The following is a 25,596-nucleotide window of genomic DNA, read 5'->3' on the forward strand; positions in this document are numbered from 1 at the left end:
TCACAATAGAAGCTGCCATTAACCTGTCTATCATTAGGTCAGAGAAATACATAGGCTAATAGCTATAAAGAATTTAAATTAAAATGTATTAATCTCAAAACAAAGTCATTTGTCACAATGGAACCGGCAATTAGCCTGTCTATATAAAAAATTACAAATAATATACAAAATAAACTGTATAGAAATACAGAAATAATGTAATTGAATAAATAAAAGTAAAATGTTAAAAGTTACCTATGTAAAATATAAAACCATTGTTTCGGCAAATAACATTTCAAACACATGATATAACTTCCAATAAAATCTTCAATAAATGTGACAACTTGCCCTATACCTGACATTTTTTATATGAACGAGGATATTATTCAACTCTTAATTAAAAGTCTTAGTTGACTAACAGATTTTTTTGAATTTTTTTTTTAGGCCTAATAGTCCTATTGGTCATCATTAGTAATTAATTTGTTACAGTATTTAGGCTATCCTTAATTGTTGGTTCATTTCTGCCCAGGTCAATTAAATAATGATAACAGATACAACTTTTGATTTTAATAATTTATTAGTAAATTATGAAATGAATATGAAGATGCTTTTTTCCCAAATCTAAGTTTATGTTAACTAATGTGGTTAACTAAAGTTTTTCAACAAGTTTTTACAACATGCAAATCCACTGCTAGAGGAAACTCATTTGAGTAATTGGATTTGAGATACATTGCCTTGTGACAACTTGCCTCAGTCTCTCTCATACTGGTGAGATATGAGGTCAGAAAATCAGAAACAATAGCAAATGAGGACAATAATATGAAATATAAATTTGGAATAGGGAGGAAAAAATGACAGCAAATAAACACCTGGGCATATTTAGGTCCCCTGTGGCAAACAAAGAAATTAGTTTTGGATTTTTTATTTTACAAACCAGCTCAGAGGTGTGGACCCCATTATGGCTGGGGTGAAAGTGACACGTTCACATTTATCATAGTCCGTTCTCATCACTCAGGGAAGAACAAGGCCCAGGCTCAGACGAGACCGCTAGCGTGTGCCAAATCCAATACCTGCAAAGCTATTGCTTACATCTGATGGACTATATACTTGGCCTGTAATTCCACACAGTAACAGCGCTTTATAAATTGACACTTAAATAATTCTCTCCAAGATGGATGAAGGAAGGTGTGTTGATTTGATTGCAGTCCAATGAAAAATGTGCCAGCCTTGATCTGTGTTCAGTATCAGTCTGACAGCTATTTACTAAGGTGCATCCGACCACATCCAAACAGCCAGCAGTGAAATGAGCATCCGAGCACCTGTGACCGTGAACCTCTGCTTGCTGGCCGTAAAACGCTCCTTTATTTTGCCTAATTGCATTACTGCCACCTAGTGGTAACAACGCAATGCAGAAGGACAAACTAAATTTGCACAGACGAATTAATCACTGTCCAGAGCCTTTGTAAAAATATTTTAATGAAACACATGTGTAACCACATATTCAAAATATTTTTTTAATTAACTTAATATGAAGGAACAATTATTTGAAGCATTTATCTGAAATAGATTATATTAAGATGAATATAATAATAATGGATGACTCTAATACACTGTGGAAAAAATATGAAAATATCATGTTTCATCAGTTTCAACTGTCAACATTTAATTTTCTATTTCCAGATGGTCCAAATCAATTTGTACTGATAATTATTTGTAAATTATTTTAATTAAGCAAATTTGTAAATATGCATATATAATCACATTTTTACAGTCCAATAGTTTGATTCGTTTGATTCAATCTGAAGGAGCAATTTTTTAAGTATTTATCTGAAATACACTCTTAAAAATAAAGGTGCTTCACGATGCTATAGAAGAACCTTTTTGTCTATAAAGAACCTTTAACATCTGAAGAACCTTTCTGTTTCACAAAAGGTTCATCTGAAAGGTTCTTCAGATTATAAAAAGGTAAGGAAGAGATGGTTCTTTAAAGAACTTTTGACTGAATGGTTCTTTGTTGAACCAAAAATGGTTCTTCTATGGCATCGCTTGAAGAACCGTTTGAAGCACCTTTATTTTTAAGAGTGTAGGTTTGCTCCATCCATTTTCTGGTAATCAGCTTAAGTAAATATAATTAATATAATAATAATAATTGATGTGTCATTATTATATTTTAAAAGCAACTCGAATACACTAAGTCATTCAGATTTACATAGCTGTAAGTAGCAAAATATGAAAAAAAAGTCAGTTTCATCAGTTTCATCCGTCGAATTTCGAAATGTCCTCATTTCCAAATGAATGGTCCTGTGATTAATTAAGTAATGTCGAGAGCCTTTTAAAAATATTTTAATAAAGCAGATTTGTAAATATATATTCACATTTGTTTTTACAGTCCAGAAATAATTTGATCCGTCTGGTTCAATGTGAAGGAGTGTTTTTTTCAAGTATTTATCTGAAATAGCTTTGCTTCATGTATTTTCTGATATTCGCTTTATTATAATATATCACAACTACATCAATAATGATTCTAATACACTAATTAATTAATAATCACACCTTAATGCAATATAATTCATATCATATTATCATTGATGTAAACAGCAAAATGAGCAACTTTCTTCGGTTTCACCTGTCAATATTTAATTTTATCTTCTGTTTCCAGATTAATGGTCCAGTTGCAGTGATATGAAGTTAATTTAAAATGCCGCTCAATTAGTCTTGTTACTTTTTCTCACGCTCTTCCCAATCAATGTATCTGCCTGCATAATGCCGTGCCCTGAAAAAGACAAAGAAAACAAGTAGTTCTTCTAACAACAAGGAATATTCAATTAATTGGATCATCCACATGTTATGAGTTCTGGGCTTATAATGAGATCAGTGTGTATGTTTTCAATAACCTACTTAGAGAATCCCAGACGATGAGCGATTTCAAGAGCAGTCAAACTCCTTTTCCCGCTTCGGCAATGGAAAACTATGTCATCGTCTTCCTTTCTAGGGGCTTTCACTTCAAACTGCTGTTGAAACTGTTGTGGTGGGAGTTTCAGTGACTCCTCAAGCTGTCCCACTGAGAGATACATACAAACTGAGAGTGAGTGTGCATACTGAAACAAGAACACTGATTCTTCACTTCAGTAGTGACTTACAAGGAATGTTGACAGAATCAGGAATCCGGCCAGCCTGGAATTCATCTGGATTCCTGACATCAAATAGCTGCACGCTGTGATTGGCCAGCATAGCTTTGAGCTGTTCGTATGTCACAACTGACACTGAAAATGTGAAAAATCAATCAAAATGAGTTGATATAGAGTTGATATTCTAATTATTGCCAATTAACGTTCATTAATTAATACCAGTAAAAATCATGCAACATAAAAACAGCATTTTACTAAAAATCCTGCTATTCATGGTTAGTAGAGGCTGTGTGGTTGGTTAGTGGGTACAAAAGACAAGTCAAACAATTGTTTTGCTATAATAAGCAGAAACAAAAACAGAACAAAACAATTGCTAAGTGGTTTAGTCAGTACAATTGACCACACTTTAAAACACAAAGCAGTCAATACATAATTATTGACTGCTTTAAAAAAAACAAAAATCATTCATTCACTTAAAAGAGTGCATACTTTGACATGTGTTTTTCATGAATATCATAGTTAATTATCAAGTAGATATAATTGGGAACTGGATCAAAGTCCAGAGTTCATATATAGCCTAATAAATGGCCATTTATACCTGACATCACAGACTTCACTAAGTCTCTTTATCTTTTATATGTTAATAAATGGTTCCTTTCAATTGCTTTTGGACTTGATTTATAAATAAAATGACAAATACATAAAATGACAATTATAATATTCGTAATAATATTCTTTTACCCCACCCCTCCTCTAAATTAAATAACAAGTAAAAGAAATGACAACGAATGAATGAATATGAATGAATGAATGCATTCACTTAAAAGATCACATACTTTGATGTGTGTATTTGTGAGTATCATGGTAATTAATCAAGTAGAGATAATTGGGGATTGGGCCAAAGTCCAAGGTTCCTATGTAATAAATATCCCTTTACCTGACATAACAGACTTTACTGAAATATGTCTCTTTTATACATGTTAATAAATGGGTCCTTTCAATATAGCTTTTTGACTGATATTTTAAGTAACTTATATTTGACTTACATTTATAAATAATATGCAAAATAAACACAATGACAATGAATGAATTACTAAATAAGTCAATAAATAAAAAGACAGTAAATACATAAATACATACACAAACTATAAATAAATAGTCAATAATAATAATAATAATAATTATATATATTAATCAATTCACTTAAAAGATTGCAGATGTGTGTTTTTCGTGAACATCGTGGTTAAGTAGAGATAACTCGGAAATGGAACAAAAAATCTAAAGTTCCTGTAATAAATCACCCTTTACCTGACATTGCAGACTTCACTGAAATACGGCCTCTAAAAGGTATAATGTCTCGCAAAAAGATGACCAGTTTTATCTGCAATAATTAAATCCACTTATTTTGAGAGGATGCAAGTGCCTCTTCCACCAGCAGCTCTACCTGGATCAGGATGTCCCTCACTGTGATTGACGGTTGAAGTCTTCAGTCCACATGCTGAGATAACTCCACCATGATAAACCGGTTTATTGAGTGCAAACACGCACAAACGACATAAAACCTGAAAAGATACCATCACTGGTGCAGTCATAATGACAGTGCAAGTGAAAAGTTGTTACCTGCTTTAACGGGTGAAGACGAGACAGATTATCTGCTGCCCTCTAGCGACATGTAAAGGACACCTGGAGGATATTTTCAGGAAGGATGAGACGATATGAGGGTAGTTTTTGCCTTGTAATTAAATAGGCCTATATCGGATGTTATGTCGACAATCTGCGTTAAGGGGTTCGTGAGATAAAACAACAATTGTAGTGTTGCGCATCGCATTATCTCATTCAGGTTGCCAGATCCCTTTTATTGTTGACTCTTTGTTTTCCAAAAATGTGTGATATAAAAATATACAATTTTACATGGTTAAATTCTGTATTATGCTAAATCTTTAATATATGTTAAAAATACTTCCCCTAAATATAGTTTTTACTTTATTTTAGACTTAATTTATTTCTGTATATCTTTTGCTTAAACTAATAGATTTATATAAAATCTTTGTAGTTTAAAAAGAGAAACATTCAACATATGATACAGTGCAGCGAGGAAGACTACCCCTCGTTACTAAGTGTTGCCAGATCTTGCTGGAATAACACCTGCTCGAAAAAAACAAATAAGACCATATTGTCAACCATAGTAGCCTAATGTGTGTATATGTACACGCACACGTCTCTCTCTCTCTCTCTCTGTAAATAATCTCTCTTTCATTCGTGCATGTATCATTTGGGCAGGGGACTCAAGAAAAAGAAACCAGTTTAAATCGAATAATAATAATTGTAAAATGTATAGTGCATAACTTAGGTTATGCACTGAGCATATGTGACAGTTGCGATCAGTATTCAGTTAAACTTGATTTATTTGTTACAAAGGTCATAAAGCACTAGCAAGCCGAAATACGTTTCGTTGACCTACATAAGCTCAAAACATCTCTTCACCCCGCGATTATCCATATTTATAAGCTCCTTTATATAAAAAAAAATACATTTAAAAAAAGATTAAAAAAACGGAACCCCCCCCCCCCAAAAAACGACCCGGTTAATTATAAGAAGTGGACATGGCAACACGGTTCGTTACACAAAACTGGCAACACCGAGAACCAGACATGCGCTTCGCACACGATGTCCTCTCCCAGTGCGCATGCGCAGTATCACTATACCGGCGGAGGCTGAACGGTAGCAGCTTAAACGACGCAGGGATAAACGAGACAGTTTTGACAGGTCAGTGCGCCACTGTGTATTATTTGTGTTTGAGTGGTTTTATTCAATCAATATGATGTTAAATTCAAAAGATAAAAATGTTTAAACATAAATATAAGCCAGCAGTCGGACAACCTTGTTGGGTGGGTTAGCAGGGGAGCTAACAGAGGCTGCTGCGCAGATCTGGGAGGGGGAGGCGAGTCTGGCGTTAAGACGATATTACCAACAAACCTGCTCTTCAGTCGATGATCGCTACCATGCGAGGAGCTAAAATGACATTTTATTGACTTGAATCGATCGTCTCCGCTTCACAGGCGCTATGTACGGTTGGATTGGTGTGTTTGGCGGGGTGTTTTAGGTGGAGATGGTTGGATGGGTCGCTCCCCTTCACTGCGGGCTGAAGCGCCACTGCCCATGAGAAGCGGGTTAAAAACACTCGTCTGGCTCCGTTTCTTGCTTCTATCTTAATATTTTTTTTAGTCATTTAAGGCAAAACGCCACAGGTCACTGCACTTCCCCAGTTGGTTAATCACAGTACATTAAAACGACTTTGCGTTTCTGATATATTATGCTTAAATATGCATATGTGGCCATGTCTAATTAAATACGCACTAATTTGAATACATTTCCAGAACCGCAATCTGAACACTAGATAAAACCAGGTTCAACCAATTTTGTTGACACATTAGGTCACACAAATTGACAAATAAAGGTTTTTACAATCTTTAATTATTTTATCACTCCATAAGTAAAAAAATAATGTCAATAGGTGGACAAAAATGAATATAATTTGTTGAATTAAATTTTATATAAATCAAGTGAATGATATCGACAAACTCCTCTGTAAAAAAAAAAACTAAAAAAACCCCTTCAGAATGTAAAAAGGAATAAAATTGGAAAGTTTGGTTTAAGTTCTACTGAAGTGGAGATGTATGAGAAAAAAAAAAACCTCGTTTTGAGAAAACAGCCTTTAAATTAATCAAAATCTACAGATGCAAATAGAGAGAAAGTGTTATAATAATAATAATAATAATTACAAAAAAATGTATTTTGCCCGTTTTCTTTCCAATAGTATGAAAAAGTGTTATGGAAGCAAAATGTTATTTAAATAGTTTTGATTGATTTTCATTATTATACAACAACCTCAGCCACACAAACATATACAACATTCTTCTTAAATCACATATTTCACACCAAAACACATAACTACAAATAACAAACACATACACACCCCTTTAATAATAATAATAATAATAAAAGTGTTATGGAAGCTAAATAACCCAACATCCCCAAACTTTGCATGAAAATGAACCTTATCTGTTTTTTAAACACATTCTAGACAGACATTTGGGTGAAAATTACAAACTTCTCTCTGGTGATGTACACCACCTCTGCAATGTTCATCTGCCTCCACTTTTAAGTGCCCACATCTCAAAATCCAATCAACAACCGATGGATAGTCACCAGCCTACACTTTTTTTATTTTCTGATAATCCGTTACAGTCTGATATATGTCACAATATAGAAGAAAAAACCTATTGCTACGTCATGGGGTCTTTATCTTCTTGATCTCGACTGATTTTATTTGCAAGTGATTGAAAGTATCCAAGCTCTGGCTAAACAACATGGACACAAAACCTCAACAAATACTTCTGTTTTCTAGTTTAGCCCAGCATTTAAGTGACTGACAAGGTCATTTGAGTAGGTTACAGCTCAGACTGCATTAGTATTCTGTATTTTTGCTGCTGTCAGATTAGTTATGTCACAAACGATGGATGTGCATGCATATCTGGCATTATGATTGGTGTATGTGTCCACTGCTGATAGAAACAAGTGACATTAAATGATCTTTCAAAGCCTGACATGTAGCTGAGATCAAGCCGCTATTTTAATGAGTCTTGGTGATTTCTCTTGTGCTCATCTTGCTTTGATCATGTCTTTCCAGCAGGCAACATCATGAGTCAGGGGAAGGACAATGCACGTCTCAAAAGCTATAAAAACAAATCACTCAACACAGATGAGATGAGGAGGAGGAGAGAGGAAGAAGGCCTCCAACTTCGCAAACAAAAGAAAGATGAACAAGTAGGAGAATTGGAGATATAAGAGTGGCTTTGTATCTTGTTATTGTACTCTGATGTTGTTGTTGTTTAGTTTATGTACACTACACACACAAATACTCAAACAAGCAGAATAACGTCTTATTAAAATCAGTATTTACAGTGTTTGAGAGAAACAGCCTACAAATACTTTACTTCTAGCTAATTCTACAGGAGAAAATATTGTAACAATAATGAAAACATCACTCGCTTACTCCTTCCAAGGAAAGAAATGCAACATTAGTATTGATATGTGGCGCATGTTGGCATTTTATTGAGAACAGTGAGCTGAGAGTTTGTGTTCTTACAGCTGTTCAAGCGCAGAAATGTGGCCACAGTGGAGGAGGATGGAACACTGGAGGATGATGGGATGTCGGACAGTGGATACCTGGAATCACAGGCCAACAATATGGACCAAATCACGGTGAGAAAGATAAAACAATAGTTAATCATAGTGTCTTACTAATCAGTGAAAAGATCTATATAGATTATTACTATTTCTGTCTTTCCAACATCACAGGGAAATGTTATTTCTGAGGACATGATACAGATGATCTTCTCCAGCTCCCCAGAACAACAGCTCATAGGAACACAGCGCTTCAGAAAGCTCTTATCTAAAGGTGAAAGACCCCGAAGACTGAAATTCATTCATTTGCATAATCATATTTATGATAAAAGGATGCTAATTCCATCTTTAACCCTCCATTAGAGCCTAATCCCCCTATTGATGAGGTTATTGCCACCCCTGGTGTCGTGGAGCGATTTGTTGAGTTCCTGAAAAGAAGAGAGAACTGCACGCTACAGGTGAGCCAAGCATGCTGTATTTAAGTGATATTAAAATGAACCATATAGGCTAGAAGCAGAAGAACAGCCTGCAGACAGATCCCGTAAGTCAGAGCAGTGAGACAGTGAGTCATCCGGCATGGATCTCTCCCAGCACATGCTCACACTATTGGAATGTGTATATTCTGCAAGTCTCCCTGCTATCTTTATTTAATCCCCTTGGCTCTTGAATGGTGCATTAGTGAATGCTTTTCTGCAGTATGGTGACAGACGTTCTGTCTCTGTGCAGTTTGAAGCAGCATGGGTTCTGACTAACATCGCCTCAGGAACATCCCACCAGACGCGTGTGGTCATCCAGGCAGGGGCGGTGCCCATTTTCATTGAGATGCTCTGCTCGGATTTCGAGGATGTACAGGAACAGGTGAGCGTCTTGCTGAAGGGGCAAAAATAGTCCCAGATAGGTATAAAAAAAATAAAAATAGGACTAACTTTGTGATTGAAACTGTCTTTTTCCACTGCAGGCAGTGTGGGCTTTAGGCAATATTGCAGGTGACAGCACTGAGTGCAGGGACTATGTTCTGGACTGCAATATTCTACCCTCTTTAGTACAGTAAGTCATGCAACCATTTGTTTTAGAACAACTGTACTGTTGAGTAGTTGTTCTAATGATGTAAAATTCTCATTTTCAGGTTGTTGGCTAAACAAAACCGTCTGACTATGATGAGGAATGCAGTTTGGGCTCTGTCTAACCTGTGCAGGGGGAAAAACCCACCCCCAGATTTTGCCAAGGTAAAAGTCACCTCCTTTTGTTTCCATGCAGCTCAGTACAATTTATTTGTAAAGTATACATTGTTCCAAAATAGAACTCTAGAAATGGCAGAGTAGGGGTGAACAATATAGCTGTTAAAAGCTGTTCTATAAAATATATAAAAAAAAAAAAAAAAAAAAAATTATTTATATATATATATATATATAGGATCAGGATTGGATATTTAATTATGCCTAACTCATTTCCCCTTTTTTACATTTAGGTTTCCTTTACCATCATCTACCGCTAATTTTAGACTAATAATTTATGCTTGCATTATAATGTTGTGATGCTCAGATTCACTTGTAGCCATTTAAACAGACTGACCTTAGTTTTGAATTTATTTATACAAAGTAGTTGAGAATTTGTTTTTAATATGCCATTTTTTATTGTTGGTGTGTTATTGGACTTGTAACATTACTGAATAATGCAAAATAATAATAACAATGCCTTACAACCTACCATTTAAAAGTTTAAAGTCACTATGATTTTTTTTAAACAATACTTTTATTCAGCAAGGACGTGTTAAATATAAACAAACATTTATAGTGTTGCAATTGGTTTCTATTGCTGAAAATGCTGTTCTTTTAAAATTTAAATTCATCAAAGAATCCTAAAAAATGTGTAATGGTTTCTGCAGATATATTAAAGAACACATCTGTTTTCAACATTGATAATAAGAAATGTTTTCTTTAGCACCAAATCAGCAAATTAGAATGAATTCTGAAGGATCATGTGTCACTGAAGACTGGAGTATTTATGCTGAAAATGTAGCTTCGCTGTCATAGGAATAAATGACATGTAACAATATATTAAAGTAGATATTTTAAATTATAAATATACTTCATAACATTACTTTTTTAACTTTATTTTTTATCAAGTAAATGTAGCCGTGGTAAGCATAAGACATTTTTTAGTGTGTGTTAACAGTGGTTGAGGCTCAAGTTGAGATGTCTAAACATTGCAGGAAGAGACAACCCACAAACAACAGTTACATTATTGTAGCGTGAGACGTTTGACTAAAGCACTTAAATTATTAACAGCCAGAGGCCTATCTTTACAGTTAGAGCAGCTGAATCCATTTGACTATTAGCTGTTATTGTACTGTTATTGTTAATCTTCCAAATTAGCGTATGTAAATCAGGAGAGCAAGATAGATGTAAAGTGCCTGATAAATGACAAGCAAGCACATAAACAGCCATAGTCAGTTCTTGCTTCATTTCGCTAGCCACAAACCTCAATGATATTGCTGTGGGTGGCATGCACACGTGTCGTCATGGTCATGTTTGCTCAAGCTAGAACATGCTATTAATAATTATGCTTAATTACTTAAGTTAATGTTGATTTTATATTTTAATGATAATGTGAATTCATTTTTGTTTACAATACAACGACATTGATTAATGTATAATAAACAAATTACTTAACTTTTTTTTTATTATTAAACCAACATAAATCAACATTAACTTCATTATTAAGTAATTTAATTAAATCCAATTAAGTCACAAGAGTATACACACCTTAAAACTTAAAGTGAGATCTGAGTTGTATTTGTTTTTTAATGCAGGTGTCGCCGTGTCTCAGCGTTCTGTCCTGGCTGCTCTTTGTGAATGATACCGACATTCTGGCTGATGCATGCTGGGCTCTTTCTTATCTGTCTGATGGTCCCAATGAGAAGATTCAGGCTGTTATCGATTCGGGAGTCTGCCGCAGACTAGTGGAGCTGCTGCTGTAAGACATGACAATAACATGACAAAACATATAGAAAGAATAATGAATAGCTAAAGCCAGTAATTCTCAACCATTATGACTCCAGGGCCCCAATTATTGACAATATTTGTAGGCCCCATGACTCGTCCAGTCAATTTGCTGGACACCAAAAAATATTTTAGAGCTTGGCATAACTATAAAAATGTATATTCAAATGCAGACTAAAATTTCATACATTTTATATGACCTTTCAAGTCTAAAAATCACATTTTTAAAATTAGTCTATCTCATATTATCCAGGATTTCCAAAACTGTGGAAACCTTGGTTCTTTAAAGAAAACAAATAGTTGAATAAAAATTAGTTTTAGCTGTTTTTAAAGATGATTTTTAAGCTATTTTGAGTTTTCTGAGGTCCCCTAGTGGACTCAAGCCCCTCCAGGTTGAGAACCAACGGCTTCTACTTTGTATTTTTATGGGTGCTGCTACTTTAAGTCCTTAGAATGACCGCAGTTTTCTGAGCTGTTGTTTTCATGTTTTCCAGACATGCAGAATATAAGGTGGTGTCTCCTGCTCTAAGAGCCGTGGGGAACATAGTCACAGGCGATGACCTACAGACTCAGGTAAAACAACTGTACTTTTTTCATCCTCTGCAGTAATGTTGTAGCCATTACATGCTTAGGGTATAACATTATTTGTTTTCTCATGAACAGGTGATTCTTAACTGCTCTGCCCTGCAAAGTCTTCTTCACCTGCTCAGTAGCCCAAAAGAATCCATTAAAAAAGAGGCATGTTGGACCATCTCCAATATCACAGCTGGAAACCGTGCACAAATACAGGTACATGCATGTTTACACAGTTAACACATGAATGTCAGTTTGGGGGTGTATTCACACCAGGCTCATTTGTAGCATTTATTTCGGAACCTGGCATGTTTTCTGCCTTAGTTGCATACTTGCATAAAGACATTTTTGGTACACTTTGAAATGTTGCCTTGTGAAAAGGAACTGAACCAGTGCAACATTGTAACATTGCAACATTTTAAGTCCTTGTTTCGGAACAAATTTAAATAATCTACAGGTCTAAAAATGCCCCGAGTGTCTGTTTCTCTGTCACAATCTTTGTTTTGATCTTGGTAGATGGTGATAGATGCAGACTTGCTCCCTCCGTTGATAAATATTCTGCAAGTAGCGGAGTTCCGCACAAGAAAGGAGGCGGCGTGGGCCATCACAAACGCTACATCTGGCGGTTCTGCTGAGCAGATCAGGTGAGACGGATCACTGCTTTAGCCTGGTATAACCATGTGTCTCCTGTGACAGTTTGTGATCAGATCAATTCCTGCATCAGCAACCAAGACGGCTTTATATTTTAATGCTTTAATCTTCTCCTCAGGCATCTTGTTGAGCTTGGTTGCATCAAGCCCTTATGTGACCTCCTGACTCTGATGGATTCGAAGATCGTACAGGTGGCACTGAATGGCTTGGAGAACATCCTAAGACTGGGTGAGCTGGAGGCTAAACGAGGAGGAGGAATCAACCCCTACTGCGCCCTCATTGAAGAGGCGTATGGTATGTTAGTCATCACACTTGCATTTGATTTTCCCATATTTATAAGGATTTCCATATTTTTTGAACTGAGAAGTATGACCCACCCACGTGAATTGTGTAAATTCACTGAAAACTAATAGCCTCTGAGCGGCTTGGTTCACAGTAATTGATGCTCCACACAAACATCTCTGCAAGCACTGTGAGTTTGGGTCGCTTATAATGTGCACTCATAAGCATAATTAACTCATTATACTCATGTGACTTAATTATGTTTAGTGAAAATGCAGTGAGAATCATAAATCTGTTGTCAACAAAAGAAAACTGAAGTACAATTCTGACACAAAAGCTTGTTTTTAATAGTGTACATTTATAGCGCGCACAAACTAGGTTTCATTTCTTTACCAGTATCTGCACTATTTCACCAAAAGTCATGACCAGTGTTGGGCATGTTACTTATAATTAAAAAAAATAAATTTGTTATAGTTAAATGTGTCAAATAACTTGGATGCCCCCAATATTAAATGTTAAATTTATGAAGTGGACACTAAATAGAGTAAATTATTATAAAACATTGTATACTAATCTACACTATTTTAATGTTGATGTGGGACAATGTGAGAGACACCTATCAAACTGAATATATTATTGTAATTATTATCATTACTATAGTGGAACAATAAAACACAATAGATGTTGTTTTTTTTTTGTTTGTTTTTTTAACTGTGAAACAGCAACTTGGGCCAGTGATGCCTCCTTGTGGACAAACTATCTAGTGCGAAAAAAGAAAATAAATAATTTACTTAAAAAAAATCAAGTCTGAGTGTACAGAGCAGTGCAGTTAAAAAAAATCAGCCTATAAGGTCTTCCTGCAGAAGTTTTGTGGTTTTATATTTGAAAGCAAAGTAATTAAGAAAGACATGAATATTAGTATTGCAATTCTACTGTTTTTCTGTAAATACAAAATAAAAACAAAATAGTTAATAATATTGGTGTTATTGCAGTGTAATTATACTAGTAATATATTTCTTTATCTGTATGATTTTAGTAATATTTTAATAAGGTAACACTTCACAATAAGCTGTCATTTGTTAACATTAGTTAATGTATTAACTAACATGAACAATGCATTTATTACACTATTTATTAATCTTTGTTAATGTTAATGAAAATACAGTTGTTCATTGTTTATTCATGTTAGTTCACAGTGCATTAACTAATGTTAACAAACACAACTTGTGATTTTAATAATGCATTAGTAAATGCTGAAATTAACATTAAGATTAATAAATGCTGTATTGTTCATGTTTACTAATGTTAACTAATGAACCTTATTGTAACGTGTTACCAATTATAATAATAATAATAATAACAAAAAATGTATAAAAAAATATTTCCAATAATAACAATTTACTTTAATTTACTGTTGTAGTATTGTCATATAGTATAGGGTAAAAAAAAGTTTTTTTCTTTCTTTATTCGTCCTTAGCTGATACATATTATGTTCATGATGTTTTATGTTCATGTTCATATTAATATATAAAATAGTTGATTAAATTTTAAGTTTGAACTGAAATGTTACTCTCAACAACTAAAATTAAGTAAAACTGACATAAAAAATAATGGATTGGCATAAAATGTTGACAAAAATGTATTTTGTCTAGAAAAAATATATATTTGTATAGAAAAAAAACAAACCTTTTCCTGTTGCTTTCCATCAGGGTTGGACAAACTGGAGTTTCTACAGGGTCATGAGAACCAGGAGATCTACCAGAAGGCTTTTGACCTGATCGAGCGCTACTTCAACACGGAGGATGAAGATCCGGCTCTGGCCCCTGCCGTCGACCTCCAGCAGCAGCAGTTCCTTTTCCAGCAGTGTGAGGCTCCCATGGAGGGTTTCCAACTTTAACACTTCCCTTCACCCCCATCTTCTCCAAGCAATCCACCCTGGAGGGTGAGCGACACCCCCCCGACCCAACAGAGCGAAGAATGAATAATTTCAGTTAAGGTGTGATATACAAGAGCGTGTGTTGCCGGTCAACCCATTTCCCCCCTCTTGTCCTACTTCCCTGGCCCGGTCCAGAACGATGGCTCCAGAACGATAGCGACTTCCTGTCCTGATGTGGAAAACATGAGCAGTAGATCTTTCATATGACTTAAATATCCCACTTCCTTCATTGAACTGTCATTCAGCCCTTCAAAGCACGCATATCCCATCAGTCCCTCAGCCCAATTCAGGAAATCTGCATCCAGCGATGACTTAACAGAAGCTGGGAAAGCACAGTTCGTGTGACGTGACTGCAATATTGACTCTGACAAGGGATCTGCTTTCCATCTGTTGTAAAACACTGGACTGACCGTGTGACTGTGTTTGCATGTCTCTAAAATCCCCTCACCCAAAAAAAGTCGCAGCCAACTTGCGCCGAAAAACTCAAAAGGACATCTGATAAATGCAAGGCACTTGTACCTTCTCAATTGACCCAGACAACTCAAAGACGGACTGAGGGGTCCGGGCTTTCCGAATGACAACGCCAGTCAGACGTTTCTTACTTTGACTTGCATCGAACATGCATTCCAACAATGACTGAACTGTACAGGCTCCGCCTCTCCTTTTAGGGTTACACATTTGCACCTTTGGAATTCTGGGAGTTGGAGTCTTCCCGCTCACTGAGACTGCTGGACAGACAAAAAGACAGGTCCTGTATTCTGTGCATTAGACCATTTGATACTTCAAAAGGACAATTTCACATGAGCGTCATCTTCATTGGCACTTTACGTTCAGAACAGACACCCTTTGTTTAGATTCGAACCTCTGTAGTCCGTTTTAGGCCCCCGAAGCACTTCTTCGGATATTGAGGTGAAGAGGAATGTCACGTACCTGCATTATGGGATGTGCTTACAGAAAACACTAAGTATTTAAGAGCGCTGCCTCATTCTGGCTGAGAAAACTCCAACCCTTTCAAAGCTTCCAACATATTTTAACAAGCTGTTGAAAATTGAGCTAAAAATGCTTTAGCTTCCTGACATGTGTGTGTGAGACAAACTTAAATATTAATGTCTAATCATGCTGAATGCGCACACACATTCAGACACACCATATTTTCAGAGTGACTAGAACTGTATATGGAAAAATACAGAGCAGAAAATTGTTCAGTTCTGTTTTGTTGTTCGGTTTTATTTTATTGTATTTTTGCGAGGGTTAGAATCTCTTAATACCGAAGGTGCCATAATCCTCATTTAAAAAAAATGGAGGTGGAAAATGACAAACAAATGGACTTTAAAAGAATTTATCAACAAATTTAAACTTAAGATTTACTGGGTATTAGCTCAAGATATGATTGTTTACTTAGGTTTTCTTATTTTAATGTCAGATTCTTCCCAAGAGATGACCAGCTCTTTGTGTTCAATACTGCTGTCGTATTGAGATTGTGTAACTGTTCTCTGTTACGCCATTTGCATAAATGCTGTTTCATGAAGCTCGGCGGTCAAGTGATTTAATTTGAGATCTGTATAAGACTCTTATTCATCATTGCTTCATTCACAGAAGGGCCAGTCATTATGCATGCTTAACCTTTTTGACTATGCTCTCATTTTTTACTATGCAATTCAGTGCTAATAGCTATGCTATTTTACTTATGGTTGGTCATTTTAATCAAGCACAGACAATAAACATCAGCTTTAGGACAACCTTAAAGGAATAGTGCACCCAAAAACTTCAATTTGCTGAAAATGTACTCACCCTCATGTCCAAGATGTAGATGAGTTTGTTCATCTGAACAGATTTACTTGACAGCATTACCTCATTTGCTCAATAATGGATTCTCTGCAGTGAATGGGTGCCGTCAGAATGAGAGTCCAAACTGATAAAAACATCACGATAATCCACATGACTCCAGTCCATCAATTAACATCTTGTGAATTGAAAAGCTGCGTGTTTGTATGAAACCAATCCATGATTATCCATAACTTCCTCCAGTGAAGAAGTCCATCCCTGTTATCCTCTTACATCAGAATACACTGAACTGTTATGGACAGTTTTTGCCTACAGACAGTGTTTGATGTGTGCATATTTCTCTTCTGATTCAGACCAGATGACTTTTTCAGCAGAAAATGAAATATGAGTAGAGGACTTGTATGAATTTAAAAACCTCTTGATGGATTGATTTCTTACAAACACAACTTTTTGCTGCTTAAGATGTCAGTTGATGGATTGAAGTGATGGCTGATAAAATTCTATACTATTTATATTACTATTAAAAATCAGCTATAAAAACAAAGAAGTTCATAAGACTTTAAAGATAATAGTAAAGACAAATAACAGTGGAACACAATTTTATTTTTTCTTAATATGTATATATAAAAAATTTATTTCATACACTACTCTCTAAAAATCTGTTTACTATGTGAAGGAAGATCTCCACCAGAGTGTCCATGGTGTGTGGCATTTGACATTAAATAACTGGCTGTTGTATGATGCCAGCTGACATGGAGACATGGGTCTTGGGAGCTCAGATGGATGCATCTCACTGGGCTTTCGCTGCGAGTTCAGTGGCCTCCTCTTTTTCTCTCTGTGCTTCCTCTCTCCATCGAGCCTTCTTCTCCATGTTATGAGAGGTCAGATTTTCATGCCGACCTGCCGCCTGTCAGTGAAGGCATTGGTTAAAGGATTATGAGTCATATATTACCCAAGCTTATCATTTATACAGCAGCACACTTTTTATTACCCGTTTCCCAGAGACAGCCATAGCAACACACGCCACGATGGTCACTACCATCATCACATAGCAGGCCTTCACACGCACTCTGTTCCTGGAAGCATCAATCATCTCAAATCTGAAAACAGCGCAGTATTTTCATAAGTACAGAAATTACTATTTCATTAATTAATACATCCATGTAGATATGCCTAAATAAGTCAAGTCTAATTGTACAAAGAAAACATTTAAAGAGTAGGGTAGCGTATTGACAGATTTTCTAATTCGATTTAAGGGCTAACAAACAGGTACATCATCTTTTTGAATGAATTGCTAAAAGAACTAGCTCAGATTCATTTAATCTTGAATCGGACTTCACTGGTAGCGCTGTGTGCTTTTGCCACTAAAAAGAACCAGTTCATAAGAGTCGTTTGTTAAAATGAGCTTCACTGATCGCATGCAGCTGTGCACGTTTGTTTTTGCATGTAGGACAACTCGATAGAAAGATGCTTCTTGTCGTTATTTCGAGATACAAGGTGTTTTTTATTTCAACATATCCAGTACAGTCTGAGAACCCACAAAACAATTAATGTAAAATACGATTTCCTTTGGTGCTAAAGATTCAACAATGGAGGAGCGACTCTGCTCCAAAGCAACGTAAGAAACACTAGGAATTTTCGTACATTACGAAAATATTAGTTTTACATATTAAACGCAGAGGAAAGCGTTTAAATGTTCGTTCACACCAAGAACTATTAACTATACTATTATAGACTATAACGATAAAGCTTTAATAATCAATCTAATTTAATGAGAATAGGCAAGTCCACACAAAAGCTACAACGATAATGATACGGAGGAAAGATATTAGAATCACTTTCAGAACTCATTTTCTAGCTTATGAACGTTAAAAAAAAAAACTGACAGCTAATCAGAATTAACCCAGAATTATGCAAGCTTGTGCACTTAAAGACAGCCTGCAACACCTTTATACTAAACAATTATGTTGATATAGTTATTGTTCTTAATGTGAACAGGCCTTTACAAATACGTTTACACACAGCTACTGAAATTTAATCGTCCAGTAAAATAAGACTGATCTTTGGGATTTTAAGGATTGATACTTTGATTATACAAATGAATATCGTAATTAACCATTAAATCAGTATTTTTACCCATCCCTAGTAAAAAGCAACTGTATGGTGGGTCAGGGAGGACATGCCTGCTCTGTTTTGCATCTAACATGACAAACAGAGCCCACTCTGATCTCCCTCCAGATACCATGAATTACACTAATTACCTGTCAGTACACTGCGAGTAATCAATCTCGTTTGAACCTCACAGCGGACGTCTCTTGTGTTCCACCAATACTCTGGCAGAACTTTAGCCACATGACCTCGTACACCAACTATATGCTCAATAGTATGCCTGGAGCTGGGGGTTTATCTCAATGTAAACAGGAATAGCCAACTTACGACACAAACTCTGGAATCTGTTCTGTGGTTTTGAATCGCCCGGACCACACCAGCATCTTTTTATCCCATTCTGATGGGCGGTAACCAGGAACTTTAAACCCAAGCCGTTGTGCTAAAGGAAACAAGGAGAGAGGAAACACAAGGTGAAGAGAAGTTAGTCCATTGGGAAAACCACAAAATTCCCTTTAGTGCAATCTGATCTGATCTGATCCTTGTAGAACAGCCAAAACAGGAACTTATCTTGCTCTACATCATAATTACGCTGTTGCATGTTTTTTTTCTTGCTTTTGAACTCCTCCTTGAATTGTAAACCTTCTAGGGAACAAAACGTGCTGGAATGATGCAATTCATTCAGCAAGTAAAAGTGCAGTGTCACGTCAAGTGCTGTGTCATGTCATATGCCCTGCCTCATAAAGCAGGTAGGTAGAAGTGAATGGATATTTGAGTACTGACCCTGGGGTGCGGATGCCCCCTCTTGAGGCTTACTGCACAGTCTTCTGCTCCCTGTGGTCATCACACCTCTCCTCACCTGCCCTATAGGAGGAAATTGACCATTAAAGGGATAGTTCAGAAGTGAGAATTCTGTCATTTACTCACCCTCATGTTGTTTTAAAATGGTTTGACTTTCATTCTTTAGTCACTAAGGAATAGTGGAACATTTTTAGCTGAATTGTGCCTTTAAGTCCGACATGGTGATAAATCATGGCTGTATGATTATGTTTATACAACACAAATGTGTCGTTTCCTGATATATTCGCACCGATAGTTTAAAAGGTTTTTGTTAGTTTTTTTCCCAGATGAGGAAATGACATTGTATTAAAAATTTTGATATAGCATTTTAGCAGCCGTTTAAGAATTATTTATTATTCAATCATTTGAACATTAGATTTTTGCTAGACAAAAAAAACAAAACAAACTATGTACAATCATTGTATCACAACCATTCAGTAAAATACAGTAAAATTTTTTTAAAAAAATTATTAGTTTATGACATACAGAGCAATACCACCAATTTATAAATCATTATTTTTATAATATTCATCACATACAACTGAATTTTTTTCATAAATATATATATACACACACAGGATTTTTAATGTTTTTTTTAAAGAAGACTTCTGCTCACCAAGCCTACATTTATTTGATCCAAAGTACAGCAAAACAGTAAAATTTAGAAATATTTTTTACTATTTAAAATAACTGTTTTCTATTTGAATATATTTTAAAATGTAATTTATTCCTGTGATTTCAAAGCTGAATTTTTAGCATAATTACTCCAGTCTTAGTGTCACATGATTCTTCAGATCATTCTAATATTCTGATTTGCTGCTCAAAGTAAAATTGAGCAGTAAAGTAAAATTTTTTCAGGTTTCTTTGATGAATAGAAAGAACAGTATTTATCTGAAATAGAAACCCTTTGTAACATCATAAATGTCTTTATCATCACTCTTGATCAATTTAAAGCATCCTTGTTAAATAAAAGTATTAATTTTTTATCAATTCTTACATTATATATATATATATATATATATAAATAAAATTAAAATAAAATTAAAATAAAATTAAAATTGTTTTGCCAGGAATTCAAATATGGTAAATTTTTATGGTAAATCTGATACAGTATATATACCACGGCTATTATTAAAAATGTTCATATATAAAACATTAATAAAACATGTTATTAAAAACATAATGACTCGATAAGATATATAATATATAACACGTTATGATTGATTATTTTACCGGAAATTACACTATGGTACATTTTTGTAAGAGAGATCACGGAGTTGTAAAATCATTATAACAAGAGGTGTGGCTTTGTCCACGTATTAGATAAAACATCGATCAAAAGTAATAAAAGCCATGCGACATGAATCCATTTCTGCCAGTCCCGAAAAGTGATACTGCGTTACAATGTATTTTTATGAACTAGCATGTTTTCACTGCTAGTTTTAGGCCGACAAGTGTTTGAGGAATGTGCGCAGTGCCAAAGCTGATCACATGCAGCCTGGCTGACCGCGTTAAAAGCAAATATAACACAGAAAATACTGACCTATTAATGTGCCAAAAGCGGCACGAGGCCCTCTGATCATGTTGAAGATCATGACTTCTGAAGAAGAATATGATGAAAGAAAAAAAATTTTAAGCCATGAAATCGTGTCCAAATGACAATGTCAGGTTTAGTTCCTCTAACCACCTTAAAGTCAGTTCGAGTTCATATGCGAGCGCAGAACTGGTATAACCCTGAAGGACCCCGAGCAGCCAAAACAGCTCTGCTGCTCACATGAGCGCCTGTTATGGACATAAATTACGCATGTAAAGCGAGCGTAACACGAATGTAGTTGTAAATGGTATAACTAAAGGTAAAGTTAAATAAGAAACATATAATACAAAATATTTGCATTTCAGCAAAACAGTTCGCATAAATCACCTGTGGATTTTACTTGCTCACGTTTAATCTTATTTTTATCGTGAGAAATAATTCTGTCACACTATCTCTGTTAAATTGGCTCACTATAGTAAAAGCTTTCGGGAATACTCAATAATTACCTGTAACGTTGATTAGTAAGTGTCAAAAACAACAGTTTTTATAGTAAATGTAATTCAGGCAGTATTTGGGCACCCTCAGCGCGCAGGACCCTCTTCAGTCCACTATGGCGGCGCCCGGTGGAGTTCTGAACTGTGAGGACTTTTCAATGTTTCAGGTAAAACGTGCGAAGTTGTCAGCAGACAGGATAAAATTACGCAGGATTTTTAAGCTCACACTGATTTTTGTAAGCATGTTGTTGTGATGTTAACGGGAATGGTGTACGAATGGCTGACCCTCGGTTGTCTGCTGCATGCAGTAGTGAGGTTCAATGAGCAGCAGAGCAAACATGAGCGATTAAGCAACTGGGCTGTTCTTTGTAAATATAAGTGTATTAGACGAGCTATCATTTATACACAATATAAAGTACAGAATTTATTTTATTTTTTTTTAAAGCCACCAAATACACATTGTGTAATATGTGGGTTGTTGGACTAAATAACTTTTTTTCAGCACCAGGATTTTCAGTTAAAGTTTATTTGAGCTTATAGGGAAAGGTGTATAATGCAGGTGTTTTTACGATTTTATTTTATTTTATTTTTAAGTCATATATATATATATATGGCTTTGAATGATCTTTTAGTCTTTCCCCATTCATTTAATTGTTTCTGAGGTATTCCAAGTGCCCCTCCGTTAGTATAAACTCTTAAAGCTGCATGCGTATTAATTACACAAGAATTAGAAAATGTAATTTGAAATTGATTTTGTCACACTGCAGTACTCTGCTTGAAATGTTGCCAGCTACCTATGTATGTATAGTTATTTTGGACACTTTTTTTAAACGTGTGATAGTTACCAAGGTTTTTTTACCCTATGAGAAATTAGTAATCAGTTCTATTAGTAATGCCTAAATGGAGGGTAAGATGTATTCTTAATATTTAAGGTGGCAAATCCCAACACTCTTGACATGTTCTGGTCATTTTTGAACTAAAACATACTGACTTTGCTCACACAGATATAATTACTTCCCAAAAAATAAACTTGAAAATGAAAAATGATCTCTTTGTTTTTTTGAGATTTTTTTCCTCCACCGTATTACAGTAGCAACGTTCCCGGTCAAGTGACCAGCCAAGCAAGCGTTGAAAAACATATGAACAACATAATGATTGCATTTCTTACAAGAACAAATAGTAACTTGAAGTTGAACTTTTATTTAGACTCACATGCTGTACATCTCTCCTCTTTTCCTGTAGGAAGTATTAAAAGTGATGCGCACCATAGATGACAGAATTGTCCATGCCCTCAATACTACTGTGCCCACTGCATCCTTTTCAGACAAAGTGGATGCCACACAGACCTGCAAAGAACTTTACGAATCTGTATGTATCACAGTGCCAAGTCCTCTTTAATAATCTAAAATGATTATTTTAGAGATCTCCTAATTTTGTTCTTGATGTATGATTGATTTAAATGTACTGTCATACTCTGTAATGTATTAATTAATTACAAGCTCTTTTTCTGTACTGCCTATGCCTTTCAGCTCATGGAAGCTCATCTTTCCAGAGATAAGGCAATAAAGTCATGCATTACAGAGACCTCTGCTGTCGTCGGGCAGTTACGTGAAGAGAGGGCAAAAGACAGCGACAACTTGTCAATAATCAAGCAACTCAGGAAAGAGCAAACTAAGGTAATGTCTTTATTTATATGTACTTGTGCTGCAATTGGTTGAAATCTTGTTTGAATTCTCTATCACTTCCCTACAGTTAAAACTCATGCAGTCTGAGCTAAATGTTGAAGAAGTGGTTAATGACCAGAGTCTGAAGGTGAGTTATTGATCCTATTGAATACGAGTGGTTTGCATTTAGAAGTGTTTGTTAATGATCATGTTTTTCTCCAGGTTTTCAATGAAAGGTGCCGAATTCACTACATCCCTCCCAAGATCAAGTGAATAATACTTCTGTCAACACAGTTGTTCTGCGGAAAACACCTGGAGCTGAGCCTGGACATTGTCACTGACCCCACAAACCCTCCTCCATCATTATGCTCTGTGGCTTTGTGTTTCTACAGTGAGGAAACACTACTGTCGCCCGAGTCCTGTAAACCTTTTCGTATAAATATTGTACAAAAGATTTTATAAACCATGAAATGTTTTCCAATTAATGAAAAGTTGTCTGTTATTTGCTTTGCAATATAGTGATTAATGTTCATTTGAAGTGAAAGGGACGTCTGTTCTCAGATGTTGATGTGCACCTGTGTCAAAGGTTAAAGCAGGGGTTTTCCAACCCGATCTCATGGGAAAACTACTATTTCACGAGTTGGTGATTTCATATGAATTTGTACGAAGTGAATTGTGTGAACGTATGATTTTTAGAAAAAAGTAAGCTTGAAAGCCCGTCCCTAAATATATACATCACTGGGGCGTGAGCAGATTGAATGAATGAGAAATTCATGGAAATTAGCCACTAATTCATCAAAACTTAAAAAAGTTATGAATTGGCATGATATAGTTTGGGGTTTTTTAGGCAGTTTTTTAGTCAAGTTTTTATTTAATTTTATTTTTCATTTCCCCCCCCACCCCACTCCACCCCACCACCCCACCACCCCACTCCACTCCACTCCACTGTTCTCTAAACTTCTACATGCTCCATCTAGCATTCCATTGCTGCTCCTGGGTATCCCTGGATCCCAGTTTGAAAAACCCTGGGCTTAAGTGTATCTTATGGAACCCAGCTGACATGATCAAAAACTGTCCATCCATGTACTTTATGTAAATAATGTACATTACAGCCAGTTAGGGTGAGGGGAAGTCGTGGCCTAATGGTTAGAGAGTCAGAAAGGTTGCAGGTTTGAGTCTCAGGTTCAGCAGCTAGGGATTGTAGTTGGGGGGCTGCGCTCTCTCCACCCTCAATACCATGACTGAGGTGCTCTTGAGCAAGGCACTGAACCCCCAACTGCTCCCCAGGTGCCGCAACATAAATGGCTGCCCACTGCTCTGGGTGTGTGTTCACTGCGGTGTGTGCACTTTGGATGGGATAAATGCAGAGCACTAATTCAGAGTATGGGTTACCATACTTGGCCAAATGTCATGTCACTTTCACTTTTTTTAAGTATAAATATCTATCAACTGCATCAGTATCACTAAGTAAAAAGGCCAAAATGTGAATACCAAACTACTGGCGTAACTAGATGCGAGCTAAGTGATGTTTTGAGTGTGCAGGATGGAAAACTATTATTTTACAGCTATGCCAAACACATAATGGGAACATGCATTTAAAGGATTACCTAATTCACAATTAGTGTCATTGCAGGTAGTGATCCCACTAGTCACTCTACTGCAAGGGTGTCAAACTCAGTTCCTGGAGGACCACAACTCTAGTGATGGCCGCTTTAGAATCACTGCTTCGTGAAGCTTCGAAACTTTTGTGAATCAGTTGTTTTGAAACAGTGGTTTGGAGCGCGTATCAAAAGGTGTGTTCAACTTCATGCAGCACTGCGCGCAGACCGATCGGCGGCTGACTTGAAGCAGTGCATGCCGGTTAGAAATTTAGTCCGACTTGAACTGGTGCCGACACCACGTCACTGTCGTGTGGCATCAAAGTACCGCGATAGCATTTCGAGAGCAGCCGGCTGACTCAGCTTTTTCAAAGGGACTACAGGAGTGCTGATGACACAGCCGTTTCATGATTGGCCAGATTCACGGCATGACAACAATCACGTGTGTTTCGAACATCTTCAATTCCAATACTGCTCACAAATCTGTTTTTAGAACAAGTTTTTTTTTTTAAACAGTAGTCGCAATGTTATATTGAGCCACGTTTATCATAAAAACGGATGAAAGTATGTACCCCCACTTTATTAGTATTTAGTATAACTTTATTCTTGAAAAAACGACGCTGAATTAAGCAGTATACAAAAAAAAAAAGTGTTTCTGTTGCTCATGAAAACGTTTCTGAAACGTCTGTGTCTTTGACAAATATCGCATTTTATTCACTTCATCTGTGACAGAGTATACAGACACAGAGTGAGCGTCACTAACGGGAGCAGAAAGTGTCCGGCTTGATGTGTGTTTTCAGCTCAGTCCCGACTGAAAGCGGCTACTCTCGTTGATGG

The 25,596-nt window shown here is 36.0% G+C and overlaps 4 protein-coding genes across 6 annotated transcripts; 2 read left to right on the forward strand and 2 right to left on the reverse strand.

Moving 5' to 3' along the window:
• Nucleotides 1-1,456: 1,456 nt before the first annotated feature.
• Nucleotides 1,457-4,720, reverse strand: si:ch211-161h7.8 (thiosulfate:glutathione sulfurtransferase). 2 transcript variants are annotated; one of them, XM_058765751.1, is made up of 4 exons: nt 4,552-4,720; nt 3,120-3,242; nt 2,878-3,040; nt 1,457-2,752 (listed from the first exon to the last, which is right to left on the reverse strand). In XM_058765751.1, exons 1-4 carry the CDS (start codon nt 4,697-4,699, stop codon nt 2,698-2,700), a joined length of 489 nt encoding a protein of 162 aa, XP_058621734.1. In that variant the 5' UTR covers nt 4,700-4,720; the 3' UTR covers nt 1,457-2,697. The 2 variants fall into 2 exon arrangements, with proteins under 2 accessions (XP_058621734.1, XP_058621735.1); XM_058765752.1 differs by having other exon boundaries at nt 1,461-2,752; nt 4,416-4,593.
• Nucleotides 4,721-5,744: 1,024 nt separating this feature from the next.
• On the forward strand, nt 5,745-16,266 carry kpna1 (karyopherin alpha 1 (importin alpha 5)). 2 transcript variants are annotated; one of them, XM_058765317.1, is made up of 14 exons: nt 5,745-5,873; nt 7,798-7,934; nt 8,259-8,372; nt 8,469-8,568; nt 8,658-8,752; nt 9,021-9,152; nt 9,253-9,341; nt 9,421-9,520; nt 11,107-11,270; nt 11,791-11,869; nt 11,960-12,085; nt 12,386-12,513; nt 12,639-12,814; nt 14,512-16,266. In XM_058765317.1, the coding sequence occupies exons 1-14, from the start codon at nt 5,759-5,761 to the stop codon at nt 14,697-14,699; spliced, it is 1,743 nt and encodes a 580-aa protein (XP_058621300.1). In that variant the 5' UTR covers nt 5,745-5,758; the 3' UTR covers nt 14,700-16,266. The 2 variants fall into 2 exon arrangements, with proteins under 2 accessions (XP_058621300.1, XP_058621301.1); XM_058765318.1 differs by having other exon boundaries at nt 5,752-5,873; nt 7,801-7,934.
• Nucleotides 16,267-17,105: 839 nt separating this feature from the next.
• On the reverse strand, nt 17,106-21,257 carry fam162a (family with sequence similarity 162 member A). The gene is made up of 6 exons (XM_058765319.1): nt 21,157-21,257; nt 21,013-21,069; nt 19,413-19,493; nt 18,960-19,071; nt 17,515-17,623; nt 17,106-17,430 (listed from the first exon to the last, which is right to left on the reverse strand). Exons 2-6 carry the CDS (start codon nt 21,062-21,064, stop codon nt 17,314-17,316), a joined length of 471 nt encoding a protein of 156 aa, XP_058621302.1. The 5' UTR covers nt 21,065-21,069; nt 21,157-21,257; the 3' UTR covers nt 17,106-17,313.
• Nucleotide 21,258: 1 nt separating this feature from the next.
• On the forward strand, nt 21,259-23,873 carry mix23 (mitochondrial matrix import factor 23). The gene is made up of 5 exons (XM_058765320.1): nt 21,259-21,664; nt 22,740-22,865; nt 23,027-23,173; nt 23,250-23,309; nt 23,384-23,873. Exons 1-5 carry the CDS (start codon nt 21,614-21,616, stop codon nt 23,432-23,434), a joined length of 435 nt encoding a protein of 144 aa, XP_058621303.1. The 5' UTR covers nt 21,259-21,613; the 3' UTR covers nt 23,435-23,873.
• The last annotated feature ends 1,723 nt before the right edge of the window (nt 23,874-25,596 follow it).

Source organism: Onychostoma macrolepis, chromosome 24 (genome assembly GCF_012432095.1).
Source record: "Onychostoma macrolepis isolate SWU-2019 chromosome 24, ASM1243209v1, whole genome shotgun sequence".
NCBI lineage: Eukaryota > Metazoa > Chordata > Actinopteri > Cypriniformes > Cyprinidae > Onychostoma > Onychostoma macrolepis.